An 18573-nucleotide genomic window follows, 5' to 3' on the forward strand; every position below is an offset into this window, starting at 1 on the left:
ACACTCAAACCACAACACCTACCAATATATACTTTTTAAAATAAGATACTTGTATGGTTGATTTGTTTTTCTTTTAATACCCCCTGGTTGCAATCTAGTTTATCCACCATTTCTTCAAAAATTCTCTGGAAAAAAAATAAAACTACCTTATTTTGAAAGAGGTCTGGAAAACAGCAGCAGTTAGATTTAAGCCTTGATAAAGGCTCACTTTTCATTCATAGTCAGAGCCTAAATGTGCTCTTCTTGTACCTAAACAGATAATAAGCACTCAGCACACTCCCCCTTCTTGACACAGCACACTGAGACTAATCACACATAATTGGAGAGGAGGAGCAGAGGGCTGGCCATGCTATTGTGTCCAGAGGACAAACGGTCAGTTTATGAGGCTTTGGACTGATGTAGTCATTTCTTATACATCTATAGGGAAAAAACATCCTGTTTCAAAGGAAAGAGAGAGAGAGAGGGAGAGAGAGAGACAGAGATGACAGACTGACTACAATGAACAAGAGGGCCATCAGAAAGATGTGCTTTATTTATTATTTTTGTCTCTATTATTTAGCTGTGTTTATAGATGAAAAAATGACCATCACCAAAATAGAACAAAGACTAATTTCTTTTAAAAGGGTGGTGAGAATCACCAAAAGAAATTCTATCTGAGGGAATCATTTTTAGTCAAATTCAAGTCTCAGACAGGCTGCTCACCCATATTTAAAAACAAAGGTTTGATACAGGAGAGCAACAAGCAGATACAAGAGATACAGGAGAGCAACAAGACTGTGAAAAAGAGGAGGTGAAGACTGCTCAGAAATAGTGTGGGTGAGGGCAGGTGGAGTCCATAGTCCATAAGTGGAATGTTAAAAGGGGTGGTTACCCCAAGTCTCAGGAGCTCAGAGATCTCAGAGAAGCAATGTCCGCTGCATACTAGACAAATTCTAGATTTCCACTTTTGTGAAAATGTTCCCTGTGCATCTGATGTTTTCTTCATCTTTTGAGAAGCATAGTCTTCTATCCATCTTTGGTTAAAATAAGCAGAAGTGGATAATGAAGGTTTTCTTCATACATGTCTGGGTTTTCCTTTTTCAACTGGAAATAATAACAGAAAAAAGAAGGTAAGGGTTTCAGATTAGGAATGTGTACAAGTAGATATTACTGTTGATTATAATGTTATGACTTTTAGCCTACATAATTCTGAAAAAAATAACTCTAAGTAGTTACCAGTGACATTGGCATGATTATACTATAAATTAAGGTAGGAATCTTTTCTCTTTTATGTCCATTTTTTAAAAGGTGAGAATAAAGTGCTTTTTTACATAAATACCCAAGCTACATTTGTGACTGAGGGAAAGCTGGTGCTCCTTTATCTTTCCCAGGTCAGCCGCAGGTTGTAGGGGTCTCTGCTCTAAGTTCTCTTTGACTCCCAACTAGTACCACAACATTTAGGTAGGCAGGCATTTTGATCACTGCATGGGGATCATGGCAAAACCTGGACAAGAGACAGTTCTATGGGCCTGAGATCTTTGAAAGGCACTCTAGGTACTCCTTACAAGTTTAATATTAATGATGAATAATTCAAAACCGATTTTCTCTGAAGAGAACACAATCCAAGAATTATATCAGCAATCTGTGATACTGTTGAGGTGGAGTTCTAAGGACCTTTCTGTGATAAGATTTAAATATTCAGTTAGAGTCCTTTAAAGCCTCAGTCCTTCTCCAGAGGGTAGAGTAATTTTGGTGGTTAAATTTATTTATTCTTGCAAATAGTAATTACTTGCTTTTAAAAACATTATTTTTGAAGTTGATGCTATTGAGCCAGTTACTTGTTCATTTTTTTTAAACTTCTTAGGATCAGAAATACCTATTTCTGAGCCAGGAATATACCTTGCTAGTACTGTGCTTACATGCACTGAGACCTGGGGTTTGGCCCCTTGTACCACAAGAAAACAACAAGGAACAACATAAACACACATTTATTTTAATTATACATGAAAGCCATTCCTTTGATATTTTAAATCAGTCTCAATCTCCTGGTCTGGTCTATCCAGGACAAACTGACATAAATCTTTTCAAATGTTTCTTCTGGACCACATTCCCAAACTGTGCTATGCCCTTACAAGAGACATGAGCCACCTTTCTTTCCTACTGGAGAACAGAAAGCCAATCCAGACCATGTTGTAATCCACTCTGGGGGTAGAAATGACTTCCTTCTGCTTCCTCAGATGGTTGTTTACAGATCATTAGTTGTCTATTTAGAAAACTCCTTGTGGAATTTGTTGCCACTGAAGTAATAACAGTGTTGACCTTAAACACAGCCCCCCTCACTGTTACTCTATAGTAATAGTGATTAAATAATAGTAATAGTGATGAAAAATGCAGAGAAAAGGGGGCTTTAGGAGCTTCCCAGACTATATCCCCTCAGTGGGATCTACTATAAATACCTTTGTGGCCAGTTGCTCTAGACATAGAGGGAGTTCACGGAAACATTTTACAGAGTGAAGTGTGTGTGGGGGTGGGGGGTTGGGGGGTGCTTAGAGGGAACAAGCTAGTTAAATTCTTTCCTCAGGGATTGGGGATAAGGGAAAGTTGATTACTCAGCATGAGTCAGTTGACCTACTCACTCACAATGCACTAATATACAGAGACTCAAATGAGCTCTTTATAATGTCCCTGAGGTAACATGTGGGTAAATAATTCTCCTATAAATATGGGTTAGAAAACACTTTTAACTTGAATTCTATGCTGACCTCTGGAGGCCATAGCAGAGGCTTGGTTGCTGGAGGGGGCCCAGGGCCAGCTCTGTCCTGACTGTGAGTCTTCGTGGCAAGGAGGGAGAACCCACCACCCTCAAAGGCAGCATCATAACCCAGCACTGCACCTTTTCTAAGCCAAGTCAGTCTGGTATGGAAGAGTCTTGAACACACAAAGCTTTTAGGAAACAGTCACTTCGATGGGGGAATGTTATGGGGTCTAAGAATAATTTCATTTACTCAGGCTGTACCTCCTTTGCTTAATTAATAATAATAATAATTTTAAGAAATAAAAAGCACCTTGAAAAAAATGGACAAAAGGCAAATTGTGACTAAAACGATTTTTCAATTTCATAGGTTAAAACAGGGTCTTTGAGGAGTGAACTAAATTATATAGCTGCTATTAGTAGCATTATGCTTTACTTCATAATTGGATGTAACATGGTCAGCCTTACTATGGCAGGAGCGGCAGCAGCAGGAGTGAAGTTCAGACTGTTTACCCTTTACAGTAGCCACAATTATCAACAGCACACCACACAGATTACAAGCACTAGCCACTTGTAATGTGGCATTTTGAATAGATAAGCAGAAGTGCAATATGGCTGTGCTTTACACACAATGCACAGACTTCACAGTCAAGCTCAAGTCTATTTTCATGACTTAGTACAAAAACAGAGAAAAGAAACAGTCTGGTGGGTTTGCAAAAGTTTTCTTTTCTAAATGCAAAACCCACAGCTTGTAAAAATCATGCTTGAAAAGAGTATTTGCATGAATGAGAATATTTTTATCAACGAATTTTGAGCCAAGCTACAATCTCTAAGTCGTATCTCCCTACCTTGCTAAACCATTTGCTATGGGGCCATCCTAAGGGTTTTGAACGATACCACCGGGGCAGTGCAGTTTGATTCCTAGCCTGGAGGTGAATGAGAGGCTTGGGGAGGAGAGGGAAGTTATTTTATTTCCTTTTCTTCCTATCGCCTGACCGAACAGAAAGGCAATATTTAAAAAACCTACTACACCTTGGGCTGCCTTGGTCCCTGAGCCCGCCGGCTGCCTGGTGTAGGCACAGTTTAACAAAAGCTCTGGCAGAAAAGTGCAGAATGGTACCGTTTTGATTACAGGCTTGCTTTTGAACGGAAATAAAATTTCACAGTTAACAATGAGAGGTGAAAAGTTTAAGAGGCAAAGCTGTTTCTCCTGATCACTGACTGTTAATCAGCTTCATGGGTGGTTGCCTAAATCTGTAGATTTTTTTTTTTTTTTACCTTGCACTACTGCCAAGATTGTAACTAATTTTTCCCCCTCCCCTGTTGTAAGAGGAGGGGTGGAAAACTCGGCATAGAAGGCAGCTGTGTATGAGTGACGCGAGGCACTAATGCAGAGGGCAAAATTAAAATTCATGAATCTCTTCACAACCATTTGTGTAACAAGATTAAGACAGGACAGCGGAAAGGAGCGGCATTATCAGGCGTCTTACAGTCTTCCAGCTGGTTACGCTCTATTCCAACACAGTAGGGCTAAGAGGATAACGCAGCCTGAAGGGAAACGCGGCTCCTCCATCGGGGAGCAGGCGCGTCGCAGGCTCGATGGACTCGGGCCCTGGCCAGAGATGGAGAAGGAAGAAAGCTGATGGCCGCTCAAGATGGAAAACTTGGAAGCCCTGCCTATTAGCACTCGGCCAACAAAAGCCACCGGGAGGAGATTCCCGGCGGCCGGTCCTGGAGTCTAAGGGTGCTGCCCTCAGTCGTCCCTGACCATTGCGCCCTGCCGCCGGGCACCTGGGCCCGGAGAGGGGCTGGGGTGCTCCGGACTCCCTCCAGCCTGTACCCCATCCGGCTTCTGGGCCCGACCGTGTCCTCACAGAGGAGGACTGGAGAGAGATGGAGCTGGGCACCCGCAGCGCGCCGGCCTCCAGCCGCCATCCCTGCTGTCAGGGCCGAATAGGTAGAGAAGGGCTGAGCCGCATTCTTCAGCTCCAAGCAGGATGCCAAGCCCGCAGAAAGCGCTCTCGCCGCTAATAAAAATAATAATAGTAACAATAGCAACAGAGATCTTCTCCATACAGCATGGGTGCGGATTGATACCTTTTACCAAGGGCATCCTAATTCTGCTGAGAATTTCCTAGGTTCTACTTCCTGAAAAAAACGGGTTTCACTCCCTGGATCAGGAAGGAAGAGTGCTATTTCTTAGTCCATTATCAGCAAGGTGTGGAATTTGGCTTGTAAGCAATTATCAAGGGAGGAAAATGAAGGCCACTTGGTTATTTATGGAAATTTATTTATTTATTTTTGTGAGATCAATCAGTCAGTGATGACTTAGGGGATACTAACAGGCATGGTGTACACTATATGAGGTGTGTTTGTATTTGAGGGCTGTGCAGTACTGAGCAAAGTACTTGGCACTGGAAATAAAAAGAGTGTCACTAGGGAGTGATACTCAACGACTACACGAAAGAGAGGTGAAACCAAGGACTTTCATGCCTTAGGTGTCCTAAGGCACTTGAGATGTTTCAGGGAGGAGACAGAGGGTCTGGGGGTAGAGCCGAACACCTCTACTGCTGGAAAGACTCACACCTTTGCTCTCCTAAGCTGTCAGTGAGAAACTAAAAGTGCTTGTTGTTTCAGGGTACAAGTGAAAGCCATGGCATTGAAGCTGCCATCATGTGATCTTTGTAGATCCTTTTGGGTAGAGGAGTCTAGGGGGTCAGGAGAGACCCTTTCTCCACCAGGGAAAGTCCTCAGAGCCACTCTTTTTAGTTCTGGAGAGGGAGGGAAAGGGGAAAGCATCTCTCTGGAGGAGCAGGTAAGATGTGAATAACATGACCTTCTGTTCCCATTTTCTGATTGTGAGTCATGTGCTTCATTCTACCAGTGAGAGGATACAATTTAACTCTTTGTGTACACCAAGCATTTCCCCCCCCCCCCCCACCTTCCCCTGCTCTGGGCTAAGTGGAGCCAGCCCTAAAGAACCAAAGTAGTAAATCCATTTCCAGAAGGGGAGACTCTTTTGTTTTGCTTTGGAGATCAGATTCATTTTGTATATAAAATTTCAAAAACCAATACACTTCTACATTATATTATAGTCCTGAATATTAATTAACAATTCACATTGTCCCAGGAGAAGATTAAGGTCAAGCTTTTATGTTTATGTAGTCACCATTTATGAAGAAAGCATGACAAGCCCAAGTCTCTTGCCAAGGTCAAACTAGCTCAGCAAAGGGAGATTTTTGTAAGGCACAAAATTACACAAGCAATTTATGTTAGACCAGTCACTGTGACATGTTACTAGCAAATGTGAGAATCCTAAAAAGTTTTCAGTGGAATACTTGCCCCTCAGTGTCCTATATTGCCCTATACCCATAAATAATAAAAAGGCTGATAACATTGCTTTATGTAAGCAGGTTTAGAAATCACTCTCAGATAAGTGCTTTTGACCTAAATCTTGTAACGCCTCGATCTGACATATAACCCCACAACTGTGAAATTCTATATGCGATTTAACAGTCTCAAACTGCCAACTGACCCAGCCATAAAGTAAGCAGAGATAAAGATTTTCAGTCCAACATGATACAATTAGACACTCACCTTCTATTTATTTCAGTGCAGCTAAGCATTTAACCTACTTAAAAGCCCAAGGTTTTTCATTAAAATACAAATGCACGTTTATCATTCATTCTATGCCACCTCCTCTTGCATCTTACAAATTAGTCTATTATGAATGAAAAGATTAGTTTGTTTCAGAAAAAGGAGTAAACAGGAATGGTTTCTGTAAAATCCTTCTAGACATACAAAGATAAAAGATGGCTTTACCACACAAAATAATCAGATACAAATGGCTGTTCAGAAGCAACATACCTAAGGAGCACTTTAATCAAATATTTAAGTTACCTGCCAAAAAGACCATGATCTCTTCAAAATGCATTGCGGATTAAAGTGTTATCTAACACAAGCAGAAAACTAACCTTGGAGTGGAAGTTTGAAATGTGTTCATCATAATTTTCATGTCTTTGGATAGAGAAACCGGCTTTTTCAGCTAGATTGCAAAACTGGTTTAAAGTATTCCCTCGGCGTGGGGCAAATACCATTGCTTTCCCCTAGAATGTGAAAAAAGAAATTCACACATTTTCAGACTGGAAGCCAATCAAACATAGCAGACATTGGTCAAAGCATTCAATGTATTGCTTTGGGACAGAAAAACTTGATTGTTCTGGAGACATCTATGCAGAATAGTCATTCACAGTGAGATTTCCAGGATAGATGCACATCAAATAAAGAGATACACATTTCACATTTAGATGAAGATAGTGCATAAAACAAGCAAAGTAACATTGAAGGTTAGTGTTCTAAACAATATACACTGTCTCAGGTCTAATTGTGTGTGTGTGTGTGTGTGTGTGTGTGTGTGTGTTGGTGCTGGGGCTTAATTTAGGGCCTGGGCACTATCCCTTAGCTTTTTCTTTACATAAGGCTGGTTCTTTCCATATAAGCCACATTTCTACTTCCTGCTTTATGCAGGTTAACTGAAGACTTCCTGGTCTGGCTGGCTTCAAACTGCGATCCTCAGATCTCAGCCTTCCTGAGTTGATAGGATTACAGGCATGAGCCACTAGTGCTTGGCTTTGGGGGCTATTAATTTGAACCATCTACTGTTATTAGGTTCAGGTTAGTCTTGCTCATCTGTGACTCCATTATACCTGTCAATACAGACACAACACAGCTCCAGAGAGTTTCCAGGCATGGAAACACATGCCTGGAGGTGTCTGTTTATTATTAAAATTCAATACCATGCCATCCTCCATAGGCATGAGTAGCTACAATCTCCACTGGAGAGTTTTCACATTTCAGTCCTGCTAGTTGCTTATTCTGCGAGTCCCATGTTAGGGAGAAGGTTATCGGATTTGGGTTTCCAGACGATTAAACAAGTAGAGAAGGGTTTGGAGAGCACAAGGAGGAAACGTGGGACCGAGAGGATCCTGAACTTAAACAGAATCTTCACTGTTACACAGTTGGATCACCTCAGGACAATCAGAAAGCAAATCACCAAACTGCTGAGCTAGAGAGACTTCAGAGATGCCATAGTCCAACCTCCACATTTTGTAGTCAGGAAGCTTAAGCCCTCACAGCTGACCAGCTGAGTCTTCTCATCCATGCAGCAGGAAGAACAAAGCCTGCCTGGTCTTTTTCCCTCCAGCAAGTTGTAAGGATCAAATGAGCTGGTGAATGTGAAAAATAATTCGAAAAAGAAAGCTATCCCCATGTAAGATTAGAAAAATCCATATCACCCAACTGCGCTACTTCTTTCTCCCTCATTTACCTGAAAGAAAATAGACTGATACACTGGCCAGGACAGCAAGTGTCTTTCACACTGTGTTTAAGTAGACAGGTACACACTTAGGAACATAATTGTAACAGCACTAATCATGCCACTATACTTAAGGTTTTGTTGGGTTTTCCAGTATTAATTGCTATTTTCAGGCAGTTTTCTAACTTAGCAGCAAAAAATCATTTCTATGTGAAATTCGATATAATATATGTCTCAGCAGGAATGCAAAAGTCTCCATTTCTTTTTTTTTCTGCCTTCCTTCCTTCTTTCCTCCCCCTTTTTCTCTTTCTTTCTCTCTTTCTTTTGGAAGGAATACCAGTAGGTCATTTTTTTTTTTTTATCAATTATAAGAGCTTGGTTGCTATTCTGGATTTCTGAACAATGAAGTTGTTTTATTTTAAAGTCACCTACAAATATTGTCTTACAATTTCAACTGAAGAGTTGAATTTTTTTTTTCTGTATGCCAGTCCTGAGGCTTGAACTCAGAGTCTTTGCATTGTCCCTGAGCTTTTGTGCTCAAAGCTAGTTAGTGCTCTACCACTTGAGCGACAGCTCCATTTCTGGCTTATGGTTAATTGGAGATGGGTCTCACGGACTTACTTGACTGTGCTGGCTTCCAATTGTGGCCCTCAAATCTCAGCCTCTAAAGTAGCTACAATTATAGGTATAAGCTACCGGTGCCCAGTAAAGAGTTAATTTTTATAGTTCTTATCTAAGCTATAGGTCATATGTTGGAGGATGACAGATTGCTTCCATCTGATGTTTCACAAAGCTGATATTCCCCACATCCCACCCACTTGAGGGTTGGGGGTGAGCCATAAGCTAAGGCTATGGCTGTGTATTCTATCCAAACATTTCCTGCATTAGAGCTCAGTTCATGTGTCCTTCCCTAACCAATGTATCTAGAACAGAAGCTGCCTTCCTCCAAGATGCTCTGCTTCTGTGAACAGTGAAGCTTTACTTTTGTTCTTAGCACTTGTCACCACAGACACATATCATATCCTTATTTGTTACTGACTCTCTCCTCTGGCTGGAATTCATGCTCTATGAAAGTTGCATCTATTGATGCTTTATTCACTGCATTTGCTCAGTGCCTCATACATAGTAGGCACTCAGTCAATATTTGTTGAGGAAAAATCTAAACTAAGCCCAGATGGTGAATAACCTGAAAAGATATGGGAAATTGGGGATTCAAAGGGCACATTGCTCATTGTTTTGAAAAGATTTTTCTCCAAGAAGTTATTAGTCGGTGCTATGGAGGGTATGGGAGGGCAGTAGTCTATGCCAGCCCCGTACCCATGATAAAGACAAGACAGCAGCCATTTCCACCACCAATCACTCAGTTATAAATCTTAAATGGTTTCCTTTTACATTTTGTCCAATAGAGACATTTTTGGGATGTGGAATCATATTTAGAAGGGAAAACAGTACATCATCTGTTCATTCAGTCAACATGTGCTGAGTCCTACTGAGTGCCAGCCTCAGTCCTTCCCTGCAATGAAGGGTTTTAGAACCCCCTTTCTCCCCAGCATTCTGGGGGAGCAGGGCACTTCATCTGTGGAGCAGTACAATGAAAGCAATATGCCTTATGGTTCAGGTTGCAAACATGAAAACAAGGAAGACAATATAGATTTCAAATTAGCCTATCACTGGAGAAAAGTTATTTTCAATTTACCAAAGCAAAACTTTCTAAGCACTCAGTCACATAATCACTTTAAAAGTCAGAATGAACACTCAATTGAATGTACGATTTTGATGGTTGTGCAGAAATTTTGAAGGAATTCATTTATCCCTGGAGAGAAAAGAAAGAAGTTCCACTAAATAACAATAGTCCTGTTTATATTGTGTGCTTTGTTGTTGTTATTTTGCTAGACTACCCTATATTCACATATTAAAAGCTGTGTACTTCTGGGAAAAATAAGTATACTTCAGATTTATTTTAAAAGGAATGTGCTACATCAATGAAATGCCTTTATTCCTTTTTCATTTCTAGGCAACCAATTATTAAGCACCGATTACACAGTTAAGCTTATGCTTATTTTCTATTCCTTTACCTGGTTTCTGAGATGCTGCCTTCTTCTGCTTCTTCTCCTCCTTTTCACTCATTTTTCTCAGACTACTTTCCTGGTTTCTCTTATTCATTTCCTTCTAAATTGCCAGTAGCCCCCAGAGCTCTGCATACTTTTTCTTTATGTTCATAATTTTAAGTCCATTTGCTAAGCCCATGGTTTCAACAATCACTTATATATTAGTACCTCTCAAGTATTTAATTGTAGCACTCACTATTATCAAGGGCCCACACCTACACTATATTTCCATGTGCTTTTTTTTTTTTTTTTTTTGCCAGTACTGGTGCTTGAACTCAGTGCCTAGACGCTGTCCCTGAGCCTCTTTGTGCTCAAGCTACCACTTGAACCAGAGTGCCGCTTCCAGCCTTTTCTGAGTATTTTATTGAGATAAGTCTTACAGACTTTCCTTCCCAGGCTGGCTTCAAATGGTGATCCTGAGACCTCAGCTTCCTGAATAGCTAGGATTACAGGCGTGAGCCACCAGCGCCTAGCTTCCATGTGCCTTTTTATCTCTGCATGTGGATATTCTGTTAACCCATTCAGTCTAAAATCGTCCTCAATATCTTTGACCTCAAACCTTGCCATTCCCAGAGAACTACCCATCAAATCAAAAGTATGGTCCATACTCACAGCCACCTCCCATCACTCATTACCCTCAAAGTGAATCTGGATCCTGGGAATCATGCTATTGTCTCCCAAAACTTCAGTGCCACATCCTACCACCTGGATTGACATTAGATGCCCCAGACAGTTCTCCAAGTGTATTCTGCATTGAGGACATGTGAGACCTTTTTAAAATTCCTCCTCTTCCGGGGAACCGAACCAAGGGCCTTGTGAATGGGGCAAGTGTACACGCCTACAGAGCTACATCTCTACTTTCATCTCCTTACTTGAAGTCTTAGCTAAACTTTTTTTTTTTTAATGACCAAAGGGTTTCTGCCATTGAACCAAGGCTTGGTAACCACTTTGATGGATCTTACCTCCTTGGGAGGTCAGCAAAGCCCCAGGTGACCTGAGCCATGCCTACATCTGCATCTTCATCGCCTGCTGTTTTCTATACTCACTTTAGGCTCTAGTCCAAATGGAATCATTGAAGCCCTCCTGCATCTCCTGTATTTCTGTGTCTCTCACCTGACCCACATTTCCCTGGGAGCACAATGTCTTTCTCACCTCTAATGCTTTGCCTGGTGACCTCTTTCTTATTCCTCAGCAACCAGCTAGACCACCTCTGACCTCCTGATGCCTTTGCTTACCACCTCCAAACTCCACACAGGCCTCCTCCTCCAGATAAGTCATTTCCACTCCCTGCCTCCTACATTACCACACCTCTGCCCTGCCCTTCACATACCTTTAGCTAACTGCTCACTTTACTCATAAGAGAGTAAGCTCTCTCAAAGCAAGATTTTACCCTATCCTTAGGACCTCTCACAGTGTCTAGCATCTGAGAGGCATTCAAGAAATATTTCGTCAATGAGATTCAATCTCTCAGTGAGCATCCATCTTCATCGTTGATGCCAGTTTTATTTTTTAATTCTCAAATGGATAGTTCCAGATAGAACTTGGTCCATAACTAACCCCTGAGGAGACTGGCTACTGTTACGTTCTCCCTTACTCCAATGTAGCATCTTTTCTGTGGCTAGAGTGATCTTTCTAGAACATTGGATCACACTATTGGTCCTAAACTTTCAATGGCTCCCACACAATAAAGCCCAGTTTTCCTTCCTTCCTTCCTTCCTTCCTTCCTTCCTTCCTTCCTTCCTTCCTTCCTTCCTTCCTTCTTTCCTTCCTTCCTTCTCTCTCTCTCTCTCTCTCTCTCTCTCTCTCTCTCTCTCTCTCTCCTTCCTTCTTTCCTTTATTTCTTTCTTTTGCCAGTCCTGGGGCTTGAACTCAGGGCCTAGCACTGTCCCTGGCTTCTTTTTGCTCAAGGCTAGCACTCTACCACTTGAGCCACAGTGCCACTTCTGGCGCGCGCGCGCGCACACACACACACACACACACACACACACACACACACACACAAATGGTGCTGAGGAATCAAACCCACGGCTTTATGTATGCGAGGCAAGCACTCTACCACTAGTCTATATTCCCAGCCGCCCAGTTTCTTCACCATAATTTTCTTAGCCTTTCATACAATGGTAAGTATCCCAACCAGCTCTTTCATTTTATCTCCTGATCCTTCTAAACGCTAAGCCCCAAACTAGATGGACACTCCTATACTCCAGCCAGAGCTAACTTCCTGCTGATCCCAAATACATTGTGTTTTTCATATTCCACATGGAAGCACTACTATGCCCTCCGCCAGAAATGCTGTACTCTTCTTCTGAGACTTTGAATACCCTTCTGACAACCTGAGGCTAAGTAGATACTGTTGTGCCAAGTCGCAAGACCACCCCCAAGAAGACCACCGAGATTCAGACACTCCAAAATGCAAAAGCAAGGCAAGGCTTTATTTAACGAGCTGCCAACTCGGGCCTCGTCCTACCCACCGACACAGCGGAGGTTAGGAGGAAGCCCCAAGCTGTGATTACACAGGGCTTATAAAGGCAAAGAACAAGGTTACAACAATCAGGTGTTCAAGCAAGCAAGATTAGGACACAGGTACAAATAAAATGGGGTTCACGTGGTGGGCCTGATTTAAGGGCCACAACCTTGGTTCTGAGCTATCTCCTTAACCTCCCTCCAGTGAGCTAGGATCAAGTCTAGGGGGCTAGATGGAGGTCCTCAAGATAGAATGTTACCCATAGCTCTGATCAGATGTTCAGTCCAAAAGGCTACAAAAAACAAAACAATTAATACAAAAGGAGGAAAACACACAGGCCTGAGAACAAGAAAAGCTACGAGTTGAAGATCTCCCAAGCTGGCCCACAACCTCCTCGGTCGGCCCACAACAACTCGGGAATGGACCCGAGTTGGCCCACAACTTCCTGCAAGGGTGCAGAAGGAGCAGACCCAAGTACAAGGTGGGCGGGTTGAGTCTCGTTTAGGAGGCCCTCCTGGTCAGTTCCAGCCAAAAACCAAACTGACTCGCGCCCTACAAGTATAAGCAAAAAGCAAAACAGACAAACAGACAAATTACAGGACAAGACAAATGAACAGCGCTGTTTTCTTACCTTCGGAGTCTGGGATCTTGGGGTCTCTGGGGCTACCCCGGACGAGCCCCCAAATATTGTGCCAAGTCGCAAGACCACCCCCAAGAAGACCACCGAGATTCAGACACTCCAAAATGCAAAAGCAAGGCAAGGCTTTATTTAACGAGCTGCCAACTCGGGCCTCGTCCTACCCACCGACACAGCGGAGGTTAGGAGGAAGCCCCGAGCTGTGATTAAACAGGGCTTATAAAGGCAAAGAACAAGGTTACAACAATCAGGTGTTCAAGCAAGCAAGATTAGGACACAGGTACAAATCTGATTGGCTCAGGGTTTAATTCTAAAATGGGGTTCACGTGGTGGGGCCTGACTTCAAAGTCTGGCACCTCAGATACAACTGCCTCTTAGCAAACACTCTGGGGCACTTAGTCTCTGGGCTTTCTCTTGATACTTCTTACCAACTACCACGTGGTTGCATTGTAAAGCCTGGTGGCTCTTGTATTAACTATTCTGTTTGCTGAGTCTCACAGTACTCATCATTCACATTCACATCCCTTGCATAGCTCCTCAGCACGATGCTAGGCAAACAGCAGGGTTTCATAAATACTTGGTAAACCAAGAGAGAGTCCAAATCCTTGAATGTCTCCTATACTACCAAAGGTATAAATTCAAAAGATTCAGAAAACAAGTATCAACAGCTCCAGGCTATATTTTGTACCATCCCTCATGTTTCCACCTGTGGGTATGGTACATCTCCACAACTGCATTAGCAATTCCTGCATTAGCAATTCCTGCGGGCAGTCTACCTCAGGTGTGGGTCCTCGGCAGAGAAGGTAGCTTATATATGCTGATTCTACACTTGGTGGCCTTAGGCAAAAACTTATTAGTTGTAGGCTCCTGTCCTGAGGGTCTTAACACCGTGTAGGGGATGTAGCAATCGAATCTATCACTATAATCGACGTTTCCCATGCACTCCTACAGGCTGGTGAACCAGGTGTGGCTGAACACAGCTTTTTGTCTTTTATACTTTACCAAGAGCAGGTGAGGATTTTCTGGGACCCAAGTATCCTTTCCAAGTCTTTCAGGTCACCAAATTAAGCCCACTTACTCGGGGCAATTTCCCTGAGATAAGAAAAGCAGACAAAGTGGAGCTGTTGCTCACATAGTAGAGCGCTAACAAAAAGAACTCTGGGACAGCACTCAGGCCCAGAGTTCAAGTCCCAGGACCTCCTGACTCCCCCCCGCCCAAAAAAAAGAAAAGCAGAAGCTTGTACAGATGTGGGCATGGATGTTAGAGTTAAAACTAACGTTCTTCTTGGCAATGCAGCCATCGTTCTCTCTCTTATGACTCAGTGGGGGCTGTCCATAATTAGTGTCCTCGTCATCTGGGTAGGCGGTCCTGAGGGCAGTGCAGGGCCTGCCACGGGTATTCAGGACATGGGGGTGGGGAGAGGAGACACAACAGGCCTGAATATGTGCAGAAATCCTCAAAGTCCAGGACAAGAAAATAGGATCCTTTTGGCCTGTCATTATTTCTCCAGGGAGAATGCTTGGGGAGAACCTTCCATATCCTGTGTTCATCATAGCCAGGAGCCTGCAGTTTTTCTGTATGGTACCAAGCACAAACCATGGACACTCCAGTGATGCACTTCTTATTTACAGGTGAAAAACTGAGGCTTTCAGAGCACCAATGCAGTCAAAGGCAGAGCCCAAGAAACCTTATCTCTGCAACAGGAATTAGGATCTCTGAGATGACAGAGCCCTGTTAGAGCTAGGATGGACTCCCTGGCTTTCCCTATCTTGAGGAAAATGGGGGCAAAATGAGAGGTGCTAGGGTCTATTTGTGCTAAGCCGGCCCTGGCACTCAACCTTCCATCAGCCAGGCCAGCATCCCTTAGGATAAGTGTCTCATATATGAACATGACAAGCTGGACATCAACAGGAAAGCACTCAACAGATGAGCACCTCCTGAGCACTCTGCACTGCCAGGAGTTTATATATGTGAATATTTTCCAGCAGCTTACAGGTAGCAGTCCTGGTGTTTTGTTTTGGGTTTTTTCCCTCCTTACAGGGTCTTATTATGTAGTGCAGACTGACCTCGAACTCATGACTTCATGCTTCAGTCCCCCAAGTGCTGTAATATAGCACCATGCCTGCTTAGTTCTACCTTTTTACAGGTAAAGACACTCAGGGACCAGGTTGTTAGTAAGCATAGACTTGGGTTTTGTACACAGACAGTTCTCTTTCTAGCCATCACAGTTTACCTTCCAGAAGGCAGAAGGCAGATTAGAGCTTAAGTTTTCTGCCATTAAAGGCCAAGTCACAATGGGGTCATTCTGTGAACATAAAGCATTTGGCTACAGGATGGCTTTTGCTCGGGATTTGTTTGCAATGAATCAATCACCTAGCATTCAGGATGTACCATTGTAATCCCTCATGTTGTCTGGTGAGCCACTTGTGGTACTTTCAGTCTTTGGGCCATAAAATCATAAGCTCAAGAGATATACACAAAGATCACGAAAACTAGTGATAATTATAATGTAGTAAAACCTTGACTATGATCTTGGTCTTGGACCATGATTTCCACAACTTGTCTGCTCAGTGGAGGCGGCCCTTTCAACATAGATCTGTGAACCCTAGTGCTTAGGATAGAGTTCAGCTCTGTGTGAACCCTTACAGCCCACCAGGATAAGATGTGGGACTTGTGGCTCTGTATGGCCAAGTCTATGTGACCCTTCTGTGGTTGAACTGGGTGGAGTCACAAACGCTGTCCCCTCAGACCTCCCACAGGGATGAAATTCCAGCTGGTATTTTCAGTCAGTCCATGTGCTTTCCACAGCTCAGATTTCCCCTCTAATGGTGGCTCTCTTGTACTTTTATGTTAGATACTTGGGTATGGATCATCCCATGAAGGGCCTAAGGAGGCCTCTGCTACTCCTATTACTGATGCTGGGGGGAAGGGAGAGGTGTCCTACTTCACAGCTCCTGTTCCTCATAGACAAGGAATATCACCTGCTTCAGGGCCCCACTCTGTCTGTCTCAGGACTCAGGGTGAGTACTGGCTGTCAGTGCGATGGCTGCTGTCTTAGTTCAGGGAGGGCTACTATGTGGAGCCGTACTTCAGACAGGAAGAGCATGGTTCAGGGTTTAAGAGAGGGTATGGCAGAGCTGTGAGAGATTCCAGTCCAATCTGCAGTTAGATCTATTCATAGCTTGGACAGTTTTCTATTGTAAATCACGCGAATGATTCACAATAGATCCTAAGTAAATCATGCAAATCTGCTGCAAAATGGAGTATTTGCTACAAATAGGTTTTGAAGGGGTGTTGGTGATGAGTGAAGTACTGTTTGTGCAGTGTGAGATCCGGGAGTCCTTGAAAGCATTGTATTTATGTATGAGACATTTTCATAGAGGCCTTTGCATCCAACAATCTCCATGTGCTCCCCGAGAATCTTGGTCTTGCAAATGATTGCAAGAATCACCCAAAGCTAACAAAGGGGATGAAGAGGCCCAGAAGAGGCTCTACCTACTCTGACCCTCAACTTGAGCAGCTTCCTGAACTGTGGCAGCAGCCAACAGTAGCTTGGCACATGCCCCACCCTTATCTTCATACCTACTACCCACGGCTCAGGGGGAACTAAGGTGGCCAATTTAATTGAATTGATTGCCATTGAAAAGCTGAGGCTATTCCTCTGAAAGGCCTATTTAAAGTTTCTAAGCTATATAGAGATAACAAAATAAAAAGCAATAGTGTAAGGCACAGGATGATTATAAAATTGCTCTGGGAACCTTCAATGTGAAAAAGATACAAAAGAAAGATTGAAAGGCATTAGTCTATGAGTCTACTGAGTCAGAAGCCTAGAGTCTTTTATAAAAAGATTTTTAGAAACAAAACTTTAGCGTGTGCGCGCGCACACACACACACTCACAATCTTTCTCACACACACATACACACATGCACATTGCAGTCATCTCAGATAAATGTAGAGTTACTATCTTAGATTACATTAATATTGTTAACCTATTTTAAATTCCTGTGGCACAGCAAGAGTCTTATATACTTACAAGATTTTTTTTTAATGCATGAGCTTTAAACTCGTTTCCTTACTTTAAATAGATGTATATTAACTCTCCGTTTAGGCTGCAGGACCTCCTAGCTTAGTATAACAGCCCAACAAAATAAGAGTGGATACAAACTCTGTAATTTACTCACAGGCATAAATGGATATATAAATGTAAAAATGTGCACAATATTTTATGCCATGCTTGGCTTCATTGTGACCTAATGTTTATAATATGTAAATAATGGCTTCCTTTTAAAGCAAAGAACTTTTAATATACAGATTCATCTGAAAGTCCCTTTTCTTTACTATGAACAGGAATAAAAAGAAGAAAGTATTCTTTTGCAGTAAATAAATACCCAATGACAAAGGTTACCATTGAAGGGATTAAAAATGCCAGAAGTCAACAGAAAACTTTCAATATCATACTTCTACTTTAATATGAAGATATTGTTATCAAAGGAAAAGACTCAAGAAATTCTTTGATAAAAATAATCTCACACTATCTTTGAAGCAGTTTCATTTATTTTACTACCCACTGTGTTTCTTATCAGAAGGCCAAGGGTAAGAAGTTTTTTAGTTATGATTAGGAAAGAATCTGATAGATCAGAAGACCCAATTGAAGTTGGACATAATAAGTATTAAAGTATTATATGACATTAATCCTGCCATTCCATTACTCTCTCCATCTTTGTGCACAGACTAATTATTCTGTAGCCAGTATTCAGGAGAAAATAGAGACATACTTACTGTGGACTGGAGTAATCTCTTTACTGCATCAACAAGACTGGCTCTGTACTGGTCCAGAAACAGGCTGACATTGAGAAGAAAGAAGAATCCAGATTAAACTGTGCCTACAAGTTTAATGATTCTAACACATACAAAATGAATTACACACATTCACTAAACACTGAAAAAGGGGGATTATTTCCTTCCACTGAAGTGTCTCACTGGTGAAAGACAATTAATAAAGATATTATATCTGTGTTATCCAGCTAAGTCTAAGCCCTGCTATGGGCCAGAATTCACACACAACTGGACCATGGGTTCATGTTTACCCAACAATTTCTAAGCTGCTCTTTGTGTCATGGAGATGAAACACTCTACTGCCTTCATTAGAGCCCAGTCTCCCCTGGAGTTGGTCCCCCTACCCACCTGGGGTCCTGTGAGGCTGCCCTCTGAAAAGAAAGCACCAACCCACACCTAGAAACCCTCTTAGAAAGGTGTCAGCCAATTGTGTGTGTGTGTGTGTTTCAGTCACTAGTAAAAGCACTAAGCTAAGACTAAA

At 42.4% G+C, this 18573-nt stretch overlaps 1 protein-coding gene across 2 annotated transcripts in view; it reads right to left on the bottom strand.

Moving 5' to 3' along the window:
- Positions 1-777: 777 nt before the first annotated feature.
- Positions 778-18573, bottom strand: part of Camkmt (calmodulin-lysine N-methyltransferase) — a 360760-nt gene continuing 342964 nt past the window's right edge. For both annotated transcript variants that reach the window (XM_048353013.1, XM_048353014.1), the window contains 3 exons: positions 18036-18099; positions 6706-6837; positions 778-1083 (listed from right to left, as the gene is read on the bottom strand). In XM_048353013.1, the coding sequence (XP_048208970.1) occupies positions 1006-1083; positions 6706-6837; positions 18036-18099 (274 nt within the window). In that variant the 3' untranslated portion in view covers positions 778-1005. The remainder of the gene's footprint in view (positions 1084-6705; positions 6838-18035; positions 18100-18573) is intronic.

The sequence above is a fragment of the Perognathus longimembris genome, chromosome 8 (assembly GCF_023159225.1).
Source record: "Perognathus longimembris pacificus isolate PPM17 chromosome 8, ASM2315922v1, whole genome shotgun sequence".
Lineage (NCBI taxonomy): Eukaryota > Metazoa > Chordata > Mammalia > Rodentia > Heteromyidae > Perognathus > Perognathus longimembris.